Source organism: Berghia stephanieae, chromosome 8 (genome assembly GCF_034508935.2).
Source record: "Berghia stephanieae isolate SIO BIC M18660-M18661 chromosome 8, UCSD_Bste_1.3, whole genome shotgun sequence".
Lineage (NCBI taxonomy): Eukaryota > Metazoa > Mollusca > Gastropoda > Nudibranchia > Aeolidiidae > Berghia > Berghia stephanieae.
Genome location: NC_088367.1, coordinates 3,417,171 through 3,431,462, shown reverse-complemented (window position 1 = coordinate 3,431,462; position 14,292 = coordinate 3,417,171). Strand labels below are relative to the sequence as shown.

Here is a 14,292-nt window from a genome sequence, read left to right as displayed (position 1 = left end):
CGAGTTTGATTATCTTAATTTCCTCTGAAAAACAAACAAAAAAGAAGACACCCCTCCCGAAAAACAAAAAAATATTTTTTTAACAAACAAAAAAACAAGAACAAAAACAACACTAAAAAACAATTGCAAACCAAGACTCCCGAACACATGAAGTTCGGTGGAAGTGACAGTTGATATAAGAGGGAATAGAGGCCACTGCCATTCAAACGGTCCCTATCATCAGCCATCTCTCCAGGACGGCAGGCAGACAACGGGACACGAGAGACCCAATCACTACTTCAAACATAAAAATGAAAGCAAGTTCAAACAATGGTTTGTGAAAAAAATATGTAAATTTTATTTACCTTTTTTTTATAATGCTCGGAGTACAAGATATATAATTATAAAAATGCAGTATTAAGTGAAATGTGAATCGTTTTTAAGTTGCAGACAACAATACTATAGCCAATTTTTTAACATGTGTTGTATCATACAACAATAATATAGCCAATTTTTTAACATGTTGTATCAGAAGACAACAATAATATGACCAATTTTTCAACAGGTGTTGTATCAGACAACAATACTACAGCCAATTTTTCAACATGTTCTATATTATTTCGTGAGAGGGGGATATGGCAAATCTAAATACACTAGGGTGTTTGTTTGTTTATTTTTAAAGGTTTTACAGTGCTTGCAACACATTTAGGTCATATCGGCGCCAGTAAAAAGGACGAAAATGAGATAATGAAAAGATGATAGGATTACAATCAAAAGGACTATCAAAAAATTAAGACAAAGTGGAATTGGTTCAAATAGGGAACAGATGTAGATTCCAAGAGCATATCATCAATGTACTCAGTTTGAGAGCACCTAAAAGTCTCATCCGGACACAATCACCGGTCCCGACTAAGAGGAATACACTCAAACGTTTACAATTCATGATATAAATATAAATTAAAAACAAAAAAGGAAAAAAATATCACCTTACTAAAGTAACAATATATGTTTGCCTGTTTCCCTCTCAGCCAAGGACTCCTGCAGTGGCCAAACAAAACCAAGTAATCCCATTCCAAAAGCAACTCAGAAAACATATATGGAGGGATAGAGCCACAGTTTGTTTTTTTTTTGTTTGTTTTTAAGGGTTTTACGGCGCTTGCCACACATATAGGTTATATCAGCGCCAGTAAAAAGGAAGAAAATGGGATAGTAAAAAGTTCTAGAATTACAATTAAAGCACCCAAGAAATAGTAAGACAAAGGGGAACTGAGAACAAATAGGGATCAGATGCTTATTCCAAGAGCATACCACCAATGTACTTAGTTTGAAATCACATACAAGTCTCATTCAGACACAAGCACAAATCCCAACAAAGAGGAACACACTCAAATGCCTACATTATACACTCAAAATAAAAATAATAATACATAACAGAGAGATGATTTACAAGGAAAAAAATATCATCTCCCAAAACAATAACTATGCATTTGACTGTTTCCCTCCCAGCTAGGACTCAGGCCAGTGCCAGGACAAAACCAAGTAATCTCATTCCGAGAAAAAGACAGAAAGCATGTTGGAAAACAGATATAAGGGGATAGAAGACACAGTGTGTACCTCCCTGCCCACTATGGGAGGTCAGGAGCCACAGTAAGTGACCTCCCTGCCCACTATGAGTATGAGAGGTCAGGAACCTCTTGTTGCTGGGTACCTTTATAGGAAAAATCCCACACCATAGCAACGTAAATAAATAAATACTAAAGAGAGGCGAGAGGGGGGGGGGGGGGGGGGTTGTACAGTGCAACGAAAAATCAAAACTCCAAAAGCTAACAAAGTTTAGTATAAAAGAAAGAAGAAACATAGCATATAATATAATATCACAATGTCTCAAATTTTCAATAAATGCAACAATTATTGTTATGTATATGTAAATATACAAAGATGCTGGAGTTAAATCTTATTCGGGAATTCTGTAAAGATTTTATGGCGCTTGCGACAGTAAAAAAAAAAAAAAAAAAAAAATTGTCTACAGATTAAAATTTTGCTATCAAACACTAAGAAAAATATAGAGACAAAGAGGAAAATGTTGTGAGATCTCTCTCTCTCTCTCTCTCTCTCTCTCTCTCTCTCTCTCTCTCTCTCTCTCTCTCTCTCTCTCTCTCTCTCTCTCAGGATACATTTGATTGCCTTCCTTGCAGCTAAAGATCCTTGCCAAGACGAGGAGGAGGAGAAGGAAGGAGGAGAAGAAGGAAAAAATTATACCCTGGTCTATAACGATGGTAAGGCCAAACTACATTGCTCGAGGGTGCGGCAAATATTTTTATTTTTAGTGTATAAATCACAAACTACTAGCATAATAACATGGGTAAAAAACAAAAATAAAACAAACACAAAACTCCCCAAATAAACCTGCCTTAATAGGTCATTAGTTATTATAAATGATTGCAGCCATTGTACATCATCTGATCTGGCAGTAAAATGCTTACAAAATATGATATTCAAAGAAAAAAATAATATATGACACTACATAACAGAGAGATGATATACAATACAATTTAAAAAATATCACCTCTTAAAACTAATAATGGACATTTGACTATTTCCCACTCAACGGATGGACTCCAGCCAGGGCCAGAACAAGACAAATGAAATCATCTCAATCCAAGACAAAGACAGAAAGCAACCTGGAAAACGAAAACAGATAATATGAGGATGGAAGGCACAGAGAAATGACCTTTCAACCCACCATGGGAGGTCAAAAGACCCCATTCGAGAAGAGAAAATGAAGTAAAAGACGGAATGATAAATCTATATATCATCATTAAAAAAAAAGATGCGTAATAGTAGTAAACTGCACAGTTCTAATATGTAGTGATAGTTGATTAATTTTTGAGTTAATATATATATATATAAATAATTTCACCTTTTTAGGATATACTTCTCACGAACATACAGTTATAGTAATTTATGCCCCATCATAAACTTTGTTGATTAAAAATTGATTGATTTTGACACATTACTTACAAAATTAAAATTTTGAACCAGTAAGTAGTTATAGCAATAATAATAATCATAACAACAAACAACAATAATAATAAATGATAATATAATATAATAACAACAATTATAATAATAAATAAATTTAAAAATATGAACTAGAATAGCAATCATACCGAGCTCTATGGCCTGTTAAACAGAAAAAAATTCTTGCTAACCTCTGGATAGGATGCTAGTCTGTTGCAAAACACTTTCCACTAGATCTAATGCTTACAGATCCAGCTCCAAATAAATTTATCATGCCAACATACTGATTTCACAGATTCTTTCATAAAATTAAGAAAACAAAACAAACAAAATTTTAAAATAAACGAATGAAGAAATAAAATAATAAATAAATAAATAAATCAATAGAATAGAAAAAAGTTTGAAAAAAACCCACAAAAACATGAATGGATCAATAAAAGAAAAACTCTTGCCTCAGCGAAAATCTGGATTTGTCTATGGATATAAACGGAGGCGGGGATGGAGAGAGTTGGGCAAGAGCGAGGCTATCATAAATTTGAAAATTCTAGATAAAAATTAATGTGCGTGGTGATAAATGGCACCTCAAAATGGCAAACAATGAAAGCGGACTTAAACCCGCAACTGTGAAAAACGACATCTTGATTTTCAGGGTCCCACCCCTGAGAAACACGGAAAAACTTGACATGGTGGAAAACTACGCGCTAAATCCAAGAAGAACGCTTGACAGATGATCTACATTGGAGGGGTTGGAAACAAAGGTTTATAAACAGTGTGCAGAGAAAACGCTTCACGATTAATGTTCTTAAAAACAATAATGTCACTGTGTTGTCGATAAACCAACCCCTCCCTCTCACCCCATTAAAAAAAAAGAATAAACATTCTAATGAGACCATGTCTTGCTTGAACATGACGGTCCTAAAACAACCTAGAAGGGAAGGTCCTACATGAATGGCACATAAACACTGGGGCTCAGATGCTTTTATTAGCTTCTCCGCTTAATCGACACACTAACCCGAAACCCCCGTGGGTGTGCGATTAAGCGGAGTCGACTGTACCTCCCTGCCCACTATGGGAGGTCGGGAACCCCACCCAGAATGAATGGATGTCAACGAGTGACATGGAGATGAATGATTTTTTATGTGTATTGGAAACAGTGAGAAGGTGGATATTTAAAGAATGCTGGACCAAAAAAAAATGCTTAACAGGAAATTTGTGGCGGATATTGTGTACCTTGTCAAGGACTCCACCCCATTGCTGACAAACAGAAGTTTACCAAAAACATTCCAGACTCTGTGTTTTGCTTTTGTTTAAATTTGTTCTGCAGTATTAGTATTATTATTATTCTTGATTTTATTATAATTCGTTTAAGTTCTTAAAAAAAAAAAAATAGAGCTTTTATATAGCGCAATATCCATTAAATGTGCTCAAAGCGCTTTACAAGGGGTCCCTGGCCAACAGCAACATTTAACATTTAGGACAGGACATGACGCTTGTTAGGCGATGTTATAATTTTATCGGACAGAGAAAACACTGTTAACTGCCAGGTACTCTTTTTACACGAGTGCGGTGAGAGAATGTGAGTAAAGAGCCTCCTCCAAGGACTCAACTATGCGCCAAGCGAGGCTCGAACCCAGGACCTTCCGATCCGAAAGCAAGTGTCATACCACAAAACCACATAGCCGCACAAACAAGTTAAACAATGCTCGTGACCCGTTTAGTCCATAATACCAAAAAAATCTAATCTTGAGCTTAAAATGAAGAATAAATGAATTATGATAATATATATGAGTATTTTAATAAGTACAATTTTATATTGAACATGAATTTCGCTTGGAATGCATGAAAAGAGAAGATATAATCATACTTTCCATAAATGGCACACTAACACAAAGACACGTGATGTATATCATAAGTAAAACAAAAAGCTGATTAATAACACAAACAATTTATGCATAACATATAATAAAACTCTTTACACTTATCGGCAAGATAGAAAAATCTGAAAAATGTGTTTGTCCTTGCTTTGTCGGGTACTGTTAATAATAATAATAACAATAATAATAAGTTTATATAGCGCTCAACTTCCACATAAGTGCTCATTGACACTTTACAATATTAAATGTCATTCAAACATTCATTCTTTGACAATTTTGAGAATACATATGAAGAAACAAACACATACACATAAACTCTTTTTGTTTTTTTGTTTTTAAGGGTTTTTCGGCGCTTGCAACACATTTAGGTTATATCAGCGCCAGTAAAAAGGAAGAAAATGGGATAGTAAAAAGTTCTAGAATTACTATTAAAGCACCCAAGAAAAAGTAAGACATAGGGGAACTGGGAACAAATAGAGATCAGAGGCAGATTCCAAGAGCAAACCATCAATGTACTTAGTTTGAGATCACCTATAAGTCTCATCCGGACACAAGCACAAAATCCAACAAAGAGAACACACTCAAATGCTTACATTATACATTAAAAATAAACATAATAATACATAACATCGAGATGATTTACAAGGAAAAAAATATTTCCCAAAAAAATAACTATGCATTTGACTGTTTCCCTCCCAGCTAGGACTCGGGCCACGGCCAGGACAAAACCAAGTAATCTCATTCCAAGACAAAGACAGAAAGCAAGTTGGAAAACAGATATAGGGGATAGAAGACACAGCAAGTACCTCCCTGCCCACTATGGGAGGTCAGGAACCCCACCCAGACACATAAACTCAATTACAGATACATTTACATTCAAATACGAACATACACACACACATACTTACACCAATATTACTCACTAACATTAGTAACTTATTCTAATGAAAGGAAATAAAAAAAAGAAAGTGTTTCAAACACACTGTTCAGATTTTTATCTTACACCAGTGCCTGCTGGATCCCATCATGAAAAATACACTCAAATGCTTACTTTGCAATAGACTAGCGTCCTATCCAAAGGATAGCAAGCAATGTATCAACTTATTTACAACAAAATACTTTCAGGTCACTAAGTCTGTCTATAAAGATTAGACAACTGGTTCACATGTAAAAATCCTTGCACCAGTTGTTATCTTCGCTAAAATTTAAAATATATTTGTGATATTAAGAACAATAATATCAAATTGAAAAATCCGCATCAAAAAAGAAATGTACTGAAACTGTGGACTAGTGAAAAAAAAAAAAAAAAAGAAAGAAAAGAAAAATTAAATAAATACATAATGCTTTTTAATCAAAGAGTTTGTTTTGTTTGTTTTTAAGGGTCTTACGGCGCTTGCAACACATTTAGGTTATATCAGCGCCAGTAAAAAGGAAGAAAATGGGATAGTAAAACGTTCTAGAATTACAATTAAAGCACCCAAGAAAAAGTAAGACAAAGGAGAACTGAGAACAAATAGGGATCAGATGTAGATTCCAAGAGCATACCACCAATGTACTTAGTTTGAAATCACCTACAAGTCTCATCCAGACACAAGCACAAAATCCAACAAAGAGGAACACACTCAAATGCTTACATTATACATTCAAAATAAAAATAATAATACATAACAGAGAGATGATTTACAAGGAAAAAAATATCATCTCCCAAAACAATAACTATGCATTTGACTGTTTCCCTCCCAGCTAGGACTCTGGCCAGAGCCAGGACAAAACCAAGTAATCTCATTCCAAGACAAAGACAGAAAGCATGTTGGAAAACAGATATAAGGGGATAGAAGACACAGTATGTACCTCCCTGCCCGCTATGGGAGGTCGGGATCCCCACCCAGTAATCAAAGAGTAAAGTTTACTTGGAGGCTGTTGGGTCTGATGGTCTGTCTCGCTTCATAAGATGTCACACTGAATATAAGGGACATTTATTAATTTTCAGTCTTTGAAAAAAAAAAAAAAAAATTCAAGAGGGTTTTTCATTAACCTTCGTCAAACCAAGATCTCACAATTGTCCTCGTTAATTAAATCTATGAATATGAATCACTGTGTAGTCATTGTAATCTAGAACAGTACGTTTTTTAAAAATGGTACACGCTTTCAGCTTTTACTTAAAATTAAAAGCTTGAACATCCTGGTTGTCACAATACTCTAAAATTACATCGATCTTGATGGAAAAAAATGCATCGCTGGGCAATAACTTAGACAAGTCATCTCAAAAAGGTATTTGGTTGGGATTTATAAGACCCGTAAATGTAAATTTAGAAGTAAAATAATGAGAAATACAAACTTGAAGTGTTGTCCAATGAATGAAAATGTGTTTATTGTTTCTCCACCATAACGAAGAGAAAATTTTTCAACGGATTAATGGAAGCATGAGTAGTGATTAATCTCTCTTCAATGAGAGGGACAACAAAAAAAAAAAGTCATTTCATTATCATTTACTCTTAGCTTGACCTCATGGAAGTATCACTGCAGGTAGGACTAGTGGAGGATTGGGCAAAATGAATCGCGGCAACACTTCTTGTGGAACGCATCACCTGGAAAAACAACATAGATGGGAAAAATGATGTTGGTTTGTTGCAGAAAATTTTAAGTTGTCTGAAATTGAAGATCATAAAATTATTGAACATAAAATGAATTTGCACAGATTCATAATAGAACAAAGTAGGCTACAAGAAATGTTACAACCTCTCTTCACCTAAAAAGAAAATAATACACTTACATGAAATGTCACAAACCTTTCTTCAACTCGCAACAAAAACAAGAATACAATTAATTAAAGGAAATGTTACAAATCTTTTCTTCATTTAACACACAAAAGACAACTCCAGGAAGATCATGGGACACAATTGCAAATCTGACACTTACCGCAAGGGAAAAGGACAACTCCAGGTAGATCATGGGACACAATCAATCTCAGGGGCATCTGGCAGGTTTGACAAGTCCTGTGGGAAAGATAAGGAAATCAATGTGTTGTAAGAGATAACCCGATCTCAATGCATGGCATGGTTCGAATGGGTCGACAAGATCATTGAGATAAGCAGGGGCGCTTCCGTGAAAACATTTAAAACACACGACTCCAACCTTAAAGAGCACCATAGCCCTAACGGGAAGCCACTGTAAAGTCAAAAGGATCGGAGTCGTGTGCTCTCTCTCTTATTTCTTCTTAGAACTATTCTAGAAGCTTGATTTTGAAACCGCTGAAGTTTATCAAGTACGAAACATAGGGAGTTAGACAGGAGTGAATTACAATAGTCTAAACGAGTAAAAACAATAGCAGACACTAGAGTCTTTACTTTATAGGAAATTTTGATTTTAAAATGCCAAAAGTTGGCCAATACGGCGAATTTCACAATACAGTGCTTTGCAAAGTTGTGTCACATGATATTCCACGGACCAGGAAGAAACATCAATACCGATTTTAATCGAATATGTTGAGAACATATTGTTTGTCTCAGCTGTGTTCTTGCTGTGAACTGTTTTTATGTCCATGAAGCACTGTGGGTTCATGAGTTTTGTGTGGTGTTTCTTCTTGTCTATGACGTTTTAACGGGCTAAAAAAACCCGTGCACGCAGTCAGTTTCTGTCTCCCTCACTATCTTTGCTCATTTGAATTGTGGATACTGATTATCGTTTCTCCCGAGACTAAAATGAAAATATGGAGTCGCGTGAGGGTAGGAGAGGGAAGGAGTGTGGATAGACCGATATAAATAATGAGACAGAAACTGCACGATATTAATGACAACAAATGTTAATGATAATTTACATTCCTTCAATACGTGATGGGGTCTTACCTATATATTTAGACAACGTCAAAAAGGTTTACAATCATTGACATGATCCATTGCACTGATAATCACATGATGAGACAAAGTTACAAAGGTTCCAATTCCAAGTCATTTATCAATATGAATTTCACCCACACAATTTTTTGATTTTGATAATGCTGAGATTCATACCGCATATAACGCTCATCATAAATTTTGTTCCAAGATTATAAATGTAAAGTTAAAGTTTTAAAGCAAAGGCGGATAAGTCAGACCTGTAGTATCTAGACGTCTAGTCTTCTGTAGTACATCCTTCAAGGGAGGCCTTCCGAAAGTTCCTACATCCCCAGTGTATTCTTGTTTTTTGTAATGTTCTAGATAGATTAGTAGGGGGTAACTTTTTTCTTTAACTTTAACCTCCCTCCTTCAATCAATCACATTTTCATTTGATTGGACCAGCTTAATTTAGATGCTTTTAATAAACGATGACATTCACTGCATGCGTTAAATTATAATTTGTTTGTTATATAGCCTGCAATGTATGAAGAAAGAGACAATCTCCTATGACATTTCGGAACAAGGACCTGAACTCCAGAGTCCATGGCCCTAGGAATATCAACACCAGACACATTCACATTGCCTCTGCTTCGTGAAAACATATTGTCTACACAAACTTGATTTAAGAAAAGGAACGAACGAATGGAAATTTTCCATCCAGAATTACGATACATTGATTTGGATGTCCTAACAGACATCCTCCAACTCCAAGAATTGAACATGACATGAATCATGATGAATCAACAGAAAAAAGTCAACACCTAGGGTAAAATCGGGTAATTTCGCCGTTTTTTCACTGTCTCACTTCTGGCCTACCGTGGGAGGCCAATTTGCCAATTGGACAACCCAAACACTGACAATAAGTTTACCTGGCCAATCAATTATTTTTTTGTGAAGTGTTAACGTAGATTTATATTGTATTTTATTCATAAAAGTCCTTTTAAAACTGCCACTGTTGTCGGGTACATTCGCCGCACGTCGGGAACTTCGCCACCACTGGCGGGTAACTTCGCCGCGAGATTTTGTACTTAGTTTTTCTCCCTACAAGACAATATGAGGAACAATTTCCATTTCTTAAACTCTTCTTGTCCTCAAATTTCTCTACATTATCCAATACTGCAATATTAACACATATTTATTGGCACTTGAATTGAGTGTGATGATGTATGTAAAGTGCCTTCCTGTGGATACATTACAATGCCAATCACAAGTTCATAGCCTGCTGCCCATCCATACCCGAGTCGACTGATTTGTGGTTATTAAACCCACTTACATATTTATTATTTACTTTTCTTAACTTAGTTATATTTTAGTGCTAACTCACAGCGTCTATTGCACACTAAAATCGTCTTTGGAATAATCATAGTATGATGATAGTGATGTGCGGCGAATTTACCCGAGAGTACCGGTGAATTTACCCGAAATTATAGATTTTTGAAATATTGTATTACAATTTTTAGAAATATTTTTCTGATGATAATATACACTGATAATGAAAATAAAATGGATATGGATGACCACAAAGTCAATACAACATTGATTTTGTGACCAGGGCCTTCACATTCAACTGCACAAACTAGGGGAACGTTAGTGTAGGGTTGCCTTTACAATAAAAAAGTCAAGGATGTCACAACATCTTGATTACTACATGTCATTTTGAAGTGCTATAACTCTTAAAGATTTCTCATTTGCTTCCTTCAAACTGAAGCAATACGTACATTCACATCTTGTCTTTTGAATATGGACTATTCCAACGTGAGGGGTGTAAGGATAAATGTTCACCAAGCATTATTTCTTGGGGGTGGAGGGTCGCGGCGAATTTCCCCGTCGGCGAACTTACCCGATTCTACCCTAACACAAGCCTAACTACTTACATCTAACATTTGTAATTGGCTGTCATTATTCCCAGACGCCTGTCTGGGGATAATAAAAATTCGTTATCCCCAGACAGGTGTCTGGGGATAACCAATTTTTGTTATCCCCAGACACCTGTCTGAGGATACTATCCCCAGACGCATGTAGCAAGTGGGCAGAAAGATTTTATGCAAAATGCCAAACTAGGCGTGAAAAATACCAAATATTCTGGAAAAAATACTAGTGGTTGTGTCCCAAAACAGTTAATATATCAAGTGATATTTAACACAAGATGAAAGTAAATAGTGATCAAATGTCAAATCTAGCTCTTTTAAAAAAAATTTTTAAAGCAAATGGATCAATGAAATTTTTGTTACTTTGATCTGAAAACGTCAAGCTGGCAATTCGACTTTTTATTTTCAACCAGGAAGAAAGTTGTTAATCATCAAATCTGTTCATAGTCCACCAACCATTTAAATTTTCATTACCAACCTACCTGTTAACTTTATTGATCATCTCTTGTTTCTATAATTTGCTCATTCTGGCCACAATTTTGGGGACGACACCGGGAATAATTTTTATGTCGCGGACGAATTCCTATGCCATGGTGTTGTTCGCCCCAAAGCCCAAAACCCACACCTGTTATTTTCCTGTCTGCTTCGCACAAGATAATACAATTTAGTATCACACGTCCACAAAACTAGATCCAACAACATATTTTTATTCGAATCAGAGAGGAAAATAACTACCAAAACAAGGAAGCAAAAATGGTGGAAATATGAATTTAAAATATTCCGATAGCGGTGTGGATAGGCAGCTCAGTGGGTAAGGCCGCCTTTCATTTTACTCCTTTTAGCTGCACAGATTCGACCCAGTCGCGACCGCCCCCCCCCCCTCACTCATTTTTTTTTTTTTACTTTTATTTCTTTCTTCCCAATTGATTTTCATTGTTTTCACTTTTGTTCCGAGTTCCGAGCAAGAGTTTTTTTTTAATCAGTTGAATTTTTTATTTCTCCAATAATATTATTTCATTATTTAATTTGCTCTAGATCTATTATTGTTTTTTTTTTTTTTTGGTCAATGATAATAATAATAATAATAATAATAATAATAATAATAATAATAATAATAATAATAATAATAATAATAATAATAATAATAATTGTAATATTTGTTATTATTATTACTATTACCATCATAATCATTATTATATTATTATCAATAATAGTATTATTTTTATTATTAATACTCTTATTATCATACTATTACTATTATTATTATTATTATTATTATTATTATTATTATTATTATTATTATTATTATTATTGTTATTATTATTATTATTATTATTATTATTATTATTATTATTGTTAACACTATTCCCTGCTCCGAGGGAAATCTCTCTTTTTCTTTTTTTTTTTTTTTATATTTTGACCTAAACCTTAGAGTTTTTTTGTTTGCTAAACCTTTATGTAAATGTTCCGTTTCTGAGCACGAATTTCTTAAATTGTTTTTATTTTTAAAACAATTATTGTTTTTTTTTCTCCTCTATCTGACCATTTGGTCGCTCTCTGAATATTTCTGTTTGTTTGCTTTTTAATTATTTATTCTTTTTAGACACTATTTGAGATCGGAGTGGGGACGAATATATTTGCTAGAAACTAGAAAAAAACAGAGAGAGAGAGAGAGAGAGAGAGAGAGAGAGAGAGAGAGAGAGAGAGAGAGAGAGAGAGAGAGAGGAGAGAGTTTAATAATAAAAAAAAGAGTGGGGGGGATGGATGGGACATTTATCCCTTTCAACGTTCTGTAAAAAGAAGACGGAATTCAAAACAAAAAAAAAAAGTGACGTTACTAGGATTCGAACCCACAACGTCGATTATGGTCAAACTTCCAGGGCAGACGACTAAACCATTCGGCCATCACACCCACTTCGAAGTCGACGCATATTGTGTATATGTAGTAACAACTGATTTTAATGTTGGTTAATTTTATGTTTTTATAGATATTTTATTAACTTTCCTTATTTCTATGTGCATCTGGAAACATTCCATATTCTGGAATGTGGATAATTGTTTAAAAGAGCGGAGTTTCAAATATGCGTCTGGGGATGATGAAAATTCGTTATCCCCAGACAGGTGTCTGGGGATAACAAATTTTTATTATCCCCAGACAGGTGTCTGGGGATAATCACAGCGTTTGTAATTTGTAATGTATGCAGTAATGCCAGGTGCCTTTGCAAAAATTCCGCCAACTTTATCGTACTTCAGCGGCGACATTTGCCCAAAATCCGCCATTTGATTTAAAACACTTATAATCAACAATAGTATATTGTCTCAGAATAAAAATTGCGTTGCTAAACGCTACTCACCTATTTACAACCTATCTACAACTGTTTCCTTACTTTTTAAAAGCATGAAGATTCGGAGTTTTGATTTTGTTTGAGGAGGAGTTATACTGTCTGATATTGTTTTCACCTGTTAATCTGAATTAGGTTATGGAATATAGGGCCAACAGTGCACTCACAATAGGTGCTCCTGAAAGTCACTTTAAGGGGGGGGGGGGGGGAGAAATAGACTTGATTGCTATACTTATATTTTTTTTGAAGAGTATACAAATCATCAAAAATCCGCCATTCGCCTGGACATAATTTCAACGAGATGATAAAAATCCGCCAACCTGGAAACACTGAATGCAAATGTTGGGGAGTGTCCACAGGGGAGTGTCTACATACACGATAAACGGGCATCTCGCTTCCGAATCTACACGGTAACTCCGCTAACTCCGCTGCAATAAAATACTAGCAATGGATGGACCTCGCAGTGTGTGTGTGGTGTGTGTTTGTGTGTGGGTGTGTTTGTGTTATTAAAAAAAATCAAACAATACAATTTAACCCATTAAAGGCGAGATTCAATCTTACTTTAACCTAACACCAGATCTTAGTCTAAAGTTATTTTTATTTTTTGGTGGAAACGATTTATTCTGCATTAATATTAGGGAAACTATTATCTTTATAAATAAATTAAAAAATCATCGTTACTGTTAAAAGGTTAAAATTGCACGAACCACGTATCGAAAAGCACCTCCGTAACACCCTTTTGATCTACGTCATCAGGCGACCCAAGTTTTATCTTCCCCATGCCACCACCCCTCTCTCTCTCCATCTCCTCTCTCGTCCTTTCTCTCTCATTTCCCCATCTCCCCCTCCTCTCCTCTATCTCTCTCTCTTCTCTCTTTACTACTCTCTCCCTATCCCTTCTCCATCTTGGGTCATAAAATCATCCTGTCCCGTTCTTCCATATCATAAGGAAAACAAAACATAAATTCGCTCGGTTACAAAACATAAGCAAGGTGCTAAATGAGCCAATAAAATGGAGATAAAAAATATAAAGTAGTTAGTGTGACTCATATAAGGGAGACACACAAAAAAACAACGTTCGGCATGGCCGTCAGGGGAGACAAAACTGGAATGATTTTCAATATGTTACGTTTATGAGTGACCACTGAGCTGTAAGAATAAAGTCAAGTGAAGGAGGCAGTAGCAGGAAGGCGAGGCATTGGGAGAGAGAGAGAGAGAGAGAGAGAGAGAGAGAGAGAGAGAGAGAGAGAGAGAGAGAGAGAAGGCCAAGGGCCGAAACGTTGTTTGTTTTGTGTTGTTCCCTTATATATGAGTCACATCTACTCACTTTATA

General features: G+C 35.3%; 1 protein-coding gene across 1 annotated transcript in view; it reads right to left on the bottom strand.

Annotated features, from left to right (window-relative positions):
* Window positions 1-313: 313 nt before the first annotated feature.
* The window catches only part of LOC144978029 (uncharacterized), a 59,784-nt gene continuing 45,805 nt past the window's right edge, over window positions 314-14,292 (bottom strand). The window contains exons 28-29 of the mRNA XM_078923505.1: window positions 7,794-7,870; window positions 314-7,462 (exon numbers count right to left, since the gene is read on the bottom strand). Coding sequence (XP_078779631.1) covers window positions 7,407-7,462; window positions 7,794-7,870 — 133 coding nt within the window. The 3' untranslated portion in view covers window positions 314-7,406. The remainder of the gene's footprint in view (window positions 7,463-7,793; window positions 7,871-14,292) is intronic.